Source organism: Eimeria maxima, genomic scaffold (genome assembly GCF_000499605.1).
Source record: "Eimeria maxima Weybridge genomic scaffold, Emw_scaff1193, whole genome shotgun sequence".
In the NCBI taxonomy this organism is placed as follows: domain Eukaryota; phylum Apicomplexa; class Conoidasida; order Eucoccidiorida; family Eimeriidae; genus Eimeria; species Eimeria maxima.
This window is the reverse complement of record NW_013564208.1, coordinates 1-10,798: the sequence shown is the minus strand read 5'-3', so window position 1 is coordinate 10,798 and position 10,798 is coordinate 1. Positions and strand designations below refer to the sequence as shown.

General features: G+C 51.9%; 1 protein-coding gene across 1 annotated transcript; it reads right to left on the bottom strand.

Moving 5' to 3' along the window:
- Positions 1–1,091: 1,091 nt before the first annotated feature.
- Positions 1,092–10,716, bottom strand: EMWEY_00049700 (glutamyl-tRNA synthetase, putative; the record flags this gene model as incomplete). Its single annotated transcript, XM_013479523.1, has 20 exons — positions 1,092–1,400; positions 1,686–2,297; positions 2,627–2,720; positions 2,897–3,157; positions 3,335–3,631; positions 3,814–3,923; positions 4,209–4,293; positions 4,499–4,585; positions 4,689–4,858; positions 5,411–5,531; positions 6,784–6,952; positions 7,179–7,268; positions 7,655–7,892; positions 8,083–8,199; positions 8,430–8,579; positions 8,854–8,936; positions 9,114–9,244; positions 9,334–9,400; positions 10,157–10,256; positions 10,404–10,716. Coding segments are annotated over 20 exons (3,604 nt in total), but the record flags the coding sequence as incomplete, so codon positions are not given.
- Between the last annotated feature and the right edge of the window lie 82 nt (positions 10,717–10,798).

The window sequence follows — 10,798 nt, the reverse complement described above, 5'->3', positions numbered from 1 at the left end:
TATATATATATATATATATATATATATATATGCTGGAACGCCTGTAGTGTGTTGTTGCAACGCACCCCCATTCGCCCATCTCGTTTCCACGTGCACTTACGCCTGCATGAAGTTACTTCAAGGCAGTCTCCATGAAGGAAATCCATTCACATGCCATCAATTCTTTGATGCAGCATAGATTGGCAACGCAGGCAAATGGAATTGATATGCTGCTTTCTCGCCTTCATTTTGTTGATTGTTTGTCTTGTTTGTTGCTGTTTGCGCTTCATTGCCTGTATCAGGACGGGCTTCTCGATGCCTGCGCTGTTTGGCATGCTGCCGTCTTTGGGGGACGATTGGGAGGCTTAACTTCAACTCAACGAAAGCGGACGTCACTTTTGTGTGTATTTAATGAGTTAGACAGACAGTGCAGGAAACACTCTGCATCTGGCCGCTTCAGTATCCGCAGCAGCATGATGCAGCATCAGTAGCACGATGCCGCAGTAGGAGCATGCAGTCTCCCCGGCGGTTACACTTTCTTTTTTCTCGCTGGCTGTCCCTGCCGTTGGCATGTCTTCTTGCCTTTGGCATGTCTTCCCGCCCAACGTCCCTGCCTGTGTTTGAAGAGGAGCACCGAGCAGGCAAACGGGGACAGGGAAAGAGAGACTTTATAATAGTAGAGGCACGCCAAAGCCGGCCAGAAGCGCTCGTAGATTTTTAAGCCACAAATGAGACGAACGAAATCAACCAGGAGGACGACGAAAATTGCCATCGGTCTAGGGTGTAGGGTGTAGGGTGTGTGCGCGGGCCCCAACTGTGCATGGGCAGTACAGGTGTAACCATTGGGGAATAGGCAGTTCAGGACCAACCTTTGTTGCTCCAGCATTTGCTGTATAGTTGTGTGCTATAGGAGATACGTATATGGCAGCATATATTGAACCACTGGAGCCCATTTCGGCCCCTTTTATTCTCTTATCTGCTTACGAGACAGCAGGCGGAACAGAAAGGTGGACAGAAACATCGTTGCCTCTTCGCCCCCCGCGGAGGCTACAGGGCAGCTCTAGTTTAGGGCTGTTGCTGTTGTGCTGCGTATATTGTAGGTTTCGGGGTAACTAGGCGTTTGCGTTTATGGTTGGCTTGGCGTGCACAGAGAGCTCCTTTAGCACGTGCTGCAGTTCGTCCAGGCGTTGCTGCAGTGTCTTCACTTTCTGCCTGGATATCCACAGCACCCCCCGGTGTCTATGGCCGCACGAGTTGCTCTGGGGGGTACTGTTTCTCTGCGTGTCACTTCCTGTCCTGCTGCTGTTGTCTTCTTGTCTGTCTCTCATCTTGTCTCCTTGTCTGTCTCCTTCACTGCTACATGAAGCCGCCGCAGGCAGCGGCGGGAGGCCCGCGAGCTCCGCCCTCTTCAATAGTTGCAGCTGCAAATTGAAGTGCAAAAGACAAAACAAACCCAAGAGAAAAACACAGCCCAAGGCATACAGCTGGGATTCAAACGCACGGAAACGAATCTTAGGTTCAACATTCAGTAAGAGGGTAACAGAAAGGAGTTAGAGTTGCTTGTAAGCTACCCAAGCAACTCCTCTAGCTCCCGATGGGTCTCGTTCTCCGCTGCCTGAGCTTTCGATGCAGGTAATACAGAAACGAATTTGAGTGCAGCCACTTGTTGGAAGAATTAGACGCGGCGAAGTAATAAACCCTCTCACCTGCTGCAACAAGGGGAGGCCTGTGTCCTTTCCCGTCAGGGATATTCTCAGCAACCGCAGCAGCTCTGCCTTGCTTATCTGGAGCTGCAGCAGCAGCTGCTGCTTCCAGATTTCAAACTGCTGCATGATGTCAAGGTGCTGCTCTGGATGGTGCTGTATCCTCTCGTACCCGTCTCCTGCACACTCTTCTGGACCAGTACAGACAGTAGAGAGACCTGCAAACAGCTCGCGCGACTTAAGAACCGCGGCAGCGACGCCTCGAAAGGCAGCCAGCCCGCCATACACCGCAGCAAGGCCTTGGTGGTCCCCAAGGGCATCCACCACTTGGAGTGGCCCCCCCGTAAGGTATTCGCCCAGGGCAGCAACAACAGCAGCAGGCACTATGTGCTGTGGCAGCACCAAACGAGCAGCCAACGATATGAAATCAAACAAATGCTGGCTGCACCCATGAATATCCGAAGAAACGGGCGCCTCCCGCTGGATGCTCTGCAGAGCAGGTGCTGCTGCTGCATGTTGAAGGGAAACCGCAGCGCCTGGACAGCCATCTGAGGCCATTGCGATAATTTGTAAGAAGAAATGCACCAGCGGCTCGGCATTGGGGCTGGCTGCCAGCTGCGCGCAAACCATGAACCACAATAACCACACTCTCAACACTACAATCCAGGCTTTGGCCTCCACTGGTTCAGTGCGATGTTGAAGGCAAATCCATAAAAAGCAGTCTAAACAATACCCCCCCAAGCTGTCCGCTGCAAACAGCCGTAGCAGCAGCAGTGGCAGGTGAAGCAGTAAGAAACACCCCAATCTGTCAGCTGCAAGAGCTGCAGCAGCGCCAGCAGCAACAATGGCGGATGTTCCGCAAGAAGCTGAGGTGCTACAGCTCCTCGCAATGTCACACGCCTTGGACCAGTAGTAGCAGCAACAGCAACCAACTGCCCGATCACCTGCCGTATCTTTTGCTTGTGTGCAAACTTCAGATGAACGTCATCGAAACAAAAGGCGCTTTTGCCCACCGCGCTCAGCCAAGACGGCCTGTCGCTGAGCATCACATTGAAAGCGCAAAACCGTACACCCTAAATGCTGACTTGGTGCGCTGCGAGTGTCTCTTGAGTTGTGCTATGTGGGTGTTTAGAGACATTTCCCTCTGGTTGCTGATGAAGTGTCAAACCAGAACACAGCCAAGTGGAAGTGCCTCCACTGAGGTGTGTGCGAACCTCTGCTTCCCCCCATCGTTGGTGTGGTGGCCCCTTAAAAAGTCCACGACGGCCTCTGGATGGTACCCGCGCAGCCGCATGCCTCGAATCGTGTAGTCACTGCTGCTGCTACTGCTGCTCCTGTTGCTGCTATTGGTGCTGCTGATGGCAGGCTGCTGCTGTCTGCGCTTGCTGATTTTGCCTCCCTCTTTCGCGACAATGACTGGCAGATGGCAGAAGAGAGGCACAGGGGCACCCAAGGCCCGAGCAACCAGTATCTGCCTGGAACACAAGCAGCCAAAACCCTAAATCCTAAGCCCTAAACCGCCCAAAGCCATATCCTGAGGAATTCCCGAGAACGTGACTTCTCCAGAATTAGGTTTTGCCCAGTGTTATTTGCTGCCTCTTGCATTCCTAGGAACTAGACCCTCTTCCCTCTACTCTGAAACCTAAGCTCACGCCACGGTGTTTGGGATGTGTTCTTCTCCCCGGACGACGGCAGTCACTCCCATTAGCCAGTCATCGACGGCAGCGCAGAAGTTGTATACGGGTATTCCCCACACAGCTCCTTCTTTGGTGGCACTGGGGCCTTCCACAGCCTCCTCACGAGAACCTGCAGCACCGGCGACCCCCAAAGATGGAGCACCTGCTGCATCTCTGAAGCAAACAAAATCCCCTGCAGTCTGCTGCACTGAGAGCCGCACGAAACCCCTCACGAGGTCCGTAAAACAAACCGCCTCAGGCTCCGCCGGTGTCCTGCACCGAAACAACAGCAGCAACAGCAGCGGACGGTAAGAGCAGCCATCCGTGCCACGGACAGGGGGCGACCTTCCGACGGTCAGCAAATAGAATAGGCGCCTTTCGAAGCATACAAAGAGACACAATGGAATGCAGCTATTGCTACTACAAGAACTATAGCAGCAACAAGTCAGCTGTACTTGAATCTGAGGGTAAAGGGCCTCCCCGCTGCAGCAAACAATTCTGCCTGCTGCGGATCCAGCGAACGACACTTTCCATCATATCGGGGGGGCAGGCCATGCTGCGTACACTGCAAACACAGCGCAGCGAAGCGTACGCCCTAAACGCTAAACCCTATGCGCTAAACTCTTGACGGTAATCGCAAACGCAACACCCGTGCCACGCCGGGGCTGCTCAACACTAGCGATGCCCGCAACAACAGGGGGAAAAGCAGCAGCAAATGCAGTAACAACACCAGCAACAACATCAGGTGCAGCAAGAGCAGCTTTTGCAGGAGAAAAAGCAGCAGCAGCTGGTTTAGCAGCAACAGCACAAGAACTGGGCACAGCAGGAACAGCGGCAACTGTTGGCATACCTCCCGACGCAGCTGCAACAGTCTCTCTCTGCTGCAGAAGCATTTGTACAGCAGTCCTTTATCCAGAAGCCGTCGTCCCTGCTGTCTGTCGAGCCCAAATCACCAAATTAACAAAAGGAAGAGCAACAGCACGTGCAACGGCAACAGCGTGAGGAGACCCACCCTGAATCTTAGCTGCGACTAAAGTAACCCGGAACACCAGCAGTATCAATGACAACTGAAAGCAGCAGCAGCACCACCCATACAGGCAACAGCAGTCACGTTGCGTGTGCTTGAGTTGGAGGCCTTACTGATATATTTCTAGCCTCTCGGACTGCCTATAAGGACCCCTGGAGCCACCCACATCTGGGCCCTCCTCCCATTTGATGCCTAACCACCTGAAACAAAATAAAAGCCCAAACCTTAGACCCTAAACAGAAAGCCCTAAACCCTACACATAGCCCTTGAAGGATCAAGAAGGATGTTGCAACAGCGTCTCACTGGAGGTCTTCAATGAGAGCCGCTTCCATCTGCCGTTGGCTGCGGCTTGCGTCTGTATCATCGATCCTTAGAATGAATCTGTCTCCTTTGTCTCTCCCTCCTTCGCCCCGACCCTGCAAAGCCCTGTTGCCAGGGGAGCCGCCGGTGGCCCCCTTGTGAAGACGGTGGTCCTGCAGGAGCCCATAGTTAAACAGAGCAGTGCGAGCCCCGCCCACGTGAAGCAGGCCTGTGGGACTTGGGGCAAAACGCAAAACAAGGGGGGGCCCAGGAGGATATGCGCAGCCGCTGGCTGTTGCTGCTGCAGCGGCGGCTTCACATATGCAAGCGCTTGCCGATACACCCAAACCTCGAATACTGCCTCTCCTCTTGTCGCATGTGCTCTTCTTTATTTTCTTGTCTTTCCTGCTGCTGTCTACGGAAGACTCAGCACTGTTGCTGATGCTGCTGCAGCTGCATCTGCTGCTGCTGCTACGTTTCGTGCAACGACAAACTGCTGGATATCTGCAGCGTTGAAAGGCAACATGAGTAGGGCGACACCTATGTGTTTTTGCCACTGCAGCACTGTCTCCCGAGGCGGCAGCAGCAGCATGTGCATCATGCGGCGTCTCGCCAGCATTCACCAGTCCCCGAAGGCACTTATCTACAAAACAGGGAGGAGCTCGTTTCAGGCACACACTCCACCTGTCTTCACCGCAAACAGCAAGCCGAGTAGAAGAGCCTACGTTTGTGAAGGCTTGCAAGTGAGATTCTCTGGGATCCCCCTTGGGGGCCCCATTCAAAGCCCAAGTTGGGGGCCCCGTGCGGGCCCTCAGCAAAGCTGTGGTCGTGAGGCATCGTTCCAGGCTAATAATCAAGAAGAGTGTCGCAAGTACATGCGCTGACAGGGTTCGCGTTTTCATCTTTTGGCGGAGTGGCATGTGAAGGGAGGGAGGGGCCCCCGGGGGGCCCCGAGTCCACTACCAGGGCGGGACAACAGTTTAACTTTGTCTTTATATATTGATTTTGGTCACTAAAAATGTTTGTATACCTCGAACTGCAGGCGGATAGACAGATGGTGCAGCAATAAGCATCATCAGTTGGGCCCCCTTGACCAGGAAAGACCTGTGTTGGGGCCTTTGCACTGGTGTCTTGCATGGCATGCCCTTGATAGTGTAGCATGCATAAACAAATCCATATTCTCATATGCATCCATTCAGTAATATTGTCACACGAACAAATTTTGAAACGTAGCTTTGCAGCGGAAGTCGCGGAACAGCACCAGCGTGATCAGAACGCAGTAAGAGCTCCTAAATTATGACCATTTTTCTAAGATGAATATTTCTTAGTAATAAAAATGATGACAATTTTGTTGGAGTAGTAATAACAACATTGTTATTCTTGTTGCCATTGTTGCCATTATTAATGACACACCGCAGAGTAGAATATTAGTGGCGAAAGTGTCTGTGGAAGGAGCAGACGTCACCAAATCGTGTGTTACAAACAGGCTAACCTGCAGCTGCACAGCGTTCTGAATAAAGGATTGTAGGGATGCCTTTTTATTAAGGTAAAGGGCCTAATAACTGAAACCAAGGGTACGATTAAACACAGCATTCTATTGCAGGAACCTCTGAACACTATATCCTTATCAACCGAAGAGGGTTCGGGCGTAGGCAGGCGTTACATAGAGCTGGACATTCTGTTCAGAAAACTGGTTAATTTCAGCCAGCAGCCAAATATGCGGAAGTTTTGTCCCCCTGGGTCTAGGTAGTCGCGCTCTCTACCTGAAGGTGCTGCAGCACCAGCAGCCGCTGCTGTTTATTTTGCAACAGCAGCCGCTTTTATTTCTATCGTCTTTTGGACTTGTCACAGCAGGTGCTGAAATCGATACCGTCAATCTATTCTCAATAGGCTGCATGCCATTCCATTTGTGTCTGCTGTTTGCATGCAGCAGCTGCTTGCCCGCAAGAGCATCCGTCACGGACACTTGACGAACCAATATAGCCACAGCTAGCTAGCCACAGCCAGGCCGGGAGCTAGCTGGCAGGCATAGGGAGGGCTGGGTAGCACGCTAGCCAAAGGTAGGCGCTCATGGTAGGCTCATTGGTGGTACACTCACGCGCTGCAAGCAGTACTGTCGGTGAGCGGCTTTCGTCTGTTGCGCATTGCTGCAGTGAGGAAAGAAAGAGTGCCCAAATTCGAGGCGAAGGTCGCATGCAAGTTGGCGTGCTGCTGCTGCAGCTGCCGCAAAAGGAGCAAAAAGAGGGTCCTCAGATCCACAGAAATGCCTTCAGATGCAACAGCACACGAACAAATCACAGGACAGAAACAGACCACAAATATATACACATGATGCTGCATGCACACGCAAGCTGCAGCAACAACTCCGGTGCACGTGCACCTCATTACCCCACCACTCCCGCATGCACGCGTTTCAGTTGAGCCTTAAGGGGAACAGGAGAACACTAGCCTCCCACATCCTAGAGGGTGTGTTGTTTCGGGTCGGTGGCTTACGGGAAAGGCGGGTGAAGGACTCCGCTCTGCTATGGTCTGCGCTGCCACTTTTATCAGCGTTTGTCTCCGCCCACAGCCTTCCGAGTTCGCCTAAAGCGCATCACAAGGAATACAAGAGGGCGAAGACACAGAGAAGCTATATAATGGGAAAAGCAACCTATACAGAAACACTACAGGCCGGATTCAGCAAAACGAAACGAGATGCCAAGGATAGTCAGAAATGATCCTCTAAGAATTGCCACGGTACTGCTAAATCCTAGGGAGAAGATAATGCAAATTACAGGCCCCTTAGCAGATCTTGCTGGTCGTATCCAGCCAGTACCTAACCGTAGCTACACGATAGCCAGCAGCAGCTAGCCACCAGCGCAGCTAGGGAACACTCTGCCATGTATGGCTCCCAAGAGGATAGCGCCATTAGAGCTGCACGCCTACCTAAACATTCGTGTTCAGGTTCTACGTGATAGCTTGAAACGTACCCTGGAACACGTGCATGCGGAGTTTGAGAAGGCAGCTCAGCCAGAGAAGGTGAAACTGCAGGTGCCGGGTGCCAACTTGAACATCTGGAGACAAAACTGTCTGCAAGAAGAGGAGGAGGGAAGGTAACAGAGCAGGAGACAAACTGCTGCAGACGAGGGGGACTGAAGAAGCCGGAATCTTTTCGTAAACGCACAACAGGGTCGGCAGGTTGTTGGCCACCAGAGCAAAGAGGAATGCCTGAGGTAGACATAGATCCAGCGCAAACCCCAGAAGCTAAGACAATTTTAAAGGTCCTACGAATGCAGCAACAAACATTAATGCAGGGGAAACTTTCTCATGAGAGAGAGGATAACAAGAAAGACGACCACAGAGACAGACAGACGCCGTAGGAGATAGTCACAGCAACACAAGTCCGGTGTCTACACACCTTGGCGAACTCCTCTTTTGCCAGCGCCTTGGATATGTTGCTCATCGTCACATTTCGCGTTAAGAACGGCAGCGTTGAGCCTAACTCCGTGATGCCGTAGTTCCCAATAAGGCCCCCCTAAGCAAGCCCCAAAAGAACAACATGGTCTAAACACTGAACCCGAAGCTCGAGAACCCGCAAAACCCGGCCCTAACCCGTAGAACTCCACAAGGCTTCCTCTAACATAATAATATTTTACATATACAGAAGAGCATTGAATGTGCAGCAAAAACGTTATATACAGGTCTGCCTTCGAGGCTGTCTTGTTGAATTTTGCAGAGGGTGTGCCTGTGTGCCGCCCACTCTACCTGCAGATCTATGCTGTATATGTAGAGCCCGTGAGATGTGGCGACCGCGAAGGAACGGCTGTCTCCCGAGAACGCGACAGCATGCACTAAGAAGACTCTGTCGTTCTTCGCAGCTAAGTCCCCCATCATGACACCTGGCAGACTTCGGTGCTGCGCAGGAAGGGAACGCAGAAGCAGGCTGGTCGTTATGACATCGATCTGCAGCAGCTGCAGCTGCTTGTGCAGCAGCGTCACAATGAGCTCGTGGACAATACAGACCAACGCATCTTAAGGCGAAAAGAACGGGAATGGAATCAAAACAGTAAGCATCAGGCATTTATCCAGAGAACCGCGAACGCTTAACGACCGCAGGAGCATTAGAACCCTAAACCGTTGATCCTATAAGCTAAAACCCAGGGTCGTACAAGTTGGTTTGTGGGCTCACACTGCGAATTCTCTTCCTTTCTCTCTCCCCTTCATTAAAATTGTCTTCTTCGTCTGACAAGTCGTATTCCTGGATAGGGGTGCCTGCAGAGCAAAATGGCCCCCCCTACACACCATATAGACCCTAGCCCCTAAGTTGTTCTGGCTGAATTACGCTGCACGCGTTCGATGACCGTGTGGTGGGAGGTGCTTGCCTGTGTTGCGGATAGCGGTTTGTGCTGTTTCTGGCGTATGCACAGCTGGCGCTGGGTTTGTACATACCATCGTCTGCAATGTATTTCGAGTTAAGTTCGCGGAAAATGCCTTCGAGGAGACAGTTGGAAGTCAAAAGGAAGGCAGCTGTCAGGGTGCCAGCCTCGATGTCGTATAGGAAAACTTTGGGACAGTGGAGACTGCCAATTAAGAGAGAAGAACCCGAAGGCGAGAAGCACAAAGTGGACACGCTGCAGTTCAAATCTAAGCCCGCCATCAATCCCATTACCCTCTGCATGCAGAGACAGACGCCGGAGAAGAGAGAACGTGCGGCGGGTAAGAACACGAAGAACACGCTAACATACAAAAACAAAACACGGCAAGAATGCCGTGCAGTCCTTGCCCCCAAAACGCCAAACAAACAGTTCAGGCGGCATTCAAGCAAGAATGCCCACAAAACGCAAAATGCAAATGCTGGAGAGACGCACAGAGAAGGCAGCACGACAACGTCCCCCTAAAGAACACAAAGATGGCTACCAACAGAAAAGACAGATATGCAGGGAAAGACACAAGTCGAAAATGAAGAAAACAACAGTTAGATCAGATGACGATATAAGACGCTGGGCAGCGAAAGGCGAAGGCCATAATAGGACAACTGCTCAACAATGACGCAGAAGCACAAAGCCAAACGCCAGAAAAGCAGCTGAACGTGAGATACAATGTTGATCCAAAGGGGAAGGAAAGATGCTCCAACCGAAGACCTTGATAGGTGATAGGCATAAATAAAATGGCACAGCTAACAGCAAACACGAACGCCGAGGCCAAGAGCAAAGACAGACGGAAACAATGCATATCCTTCTGTCCTCAAGCACAGCAGAATAACGTTTGCGCGTCATCAACATATCTAGGCACAGATTAGTGTTAAGGGTTTAGGAGGAAAAGTTTTACTTTCTTCTCTTTGGTAGCCCATGCGTTTTTGGCAACTCTGTCTGTGACACGCCTTCCTCCTTGAATATCTCTGAGGCACTCGATGGTGCTCAGGTTTCCCTCCTCTCCCCAGTCCACATCCCAAAGAGACACTTTGCCTCCGTCTCCCCCTACAGCCAGCATACCCCTGCCCTGAGGCTCAAAGGCCAGGCACTGCACCCCTCCGCTCTGCAGCAGCGTCTCTGGCGCCCCTCCTCGACTTCGCCGGCCCAGAATGTCCCACACCTAAGCACAGATCCAGAGCGCTAAAGACTAATAACTGAACCTTGTCTCTGCACCAAAACAACGGTTTCCCCGAGGCTCAAATGTACAGATGGAGAAGGTACAGGTGGGGTATATACACAGCAAGCACCACTTATGTCACCGCCTCACTTTAACGCTTTTGTCCCAACTGCCTGTAGCTAGCAGCCCCTGTCTGTCGGGATGAGGGTGAAATGCCACAGAGACAACGGGGGCTTCGTGCCCCGTGAGTTCTTCCAGCAGCTTCGCTGTCCGTACACTCCAAACAAAAGCAGAAAAACAGCTGCCCTGACTCCCCGCAACCAACAGCTCGCCCCCCGCATCAATGGCGACGCAGGTAAACTGCACGCCGCTGTCCATGGGGGCGCCTAAGGGGCCCGCTAGGGAGCCACCAGCGTCTAATGACCCCAAAGAAGCGTGGTTCGAACTGGCTGCAGTGTATACCCTGAGAACACGTATAGGACCATAATAACAGGACCATAATAACAGCATAACTATAACTATAACTATATATATATATTATATAT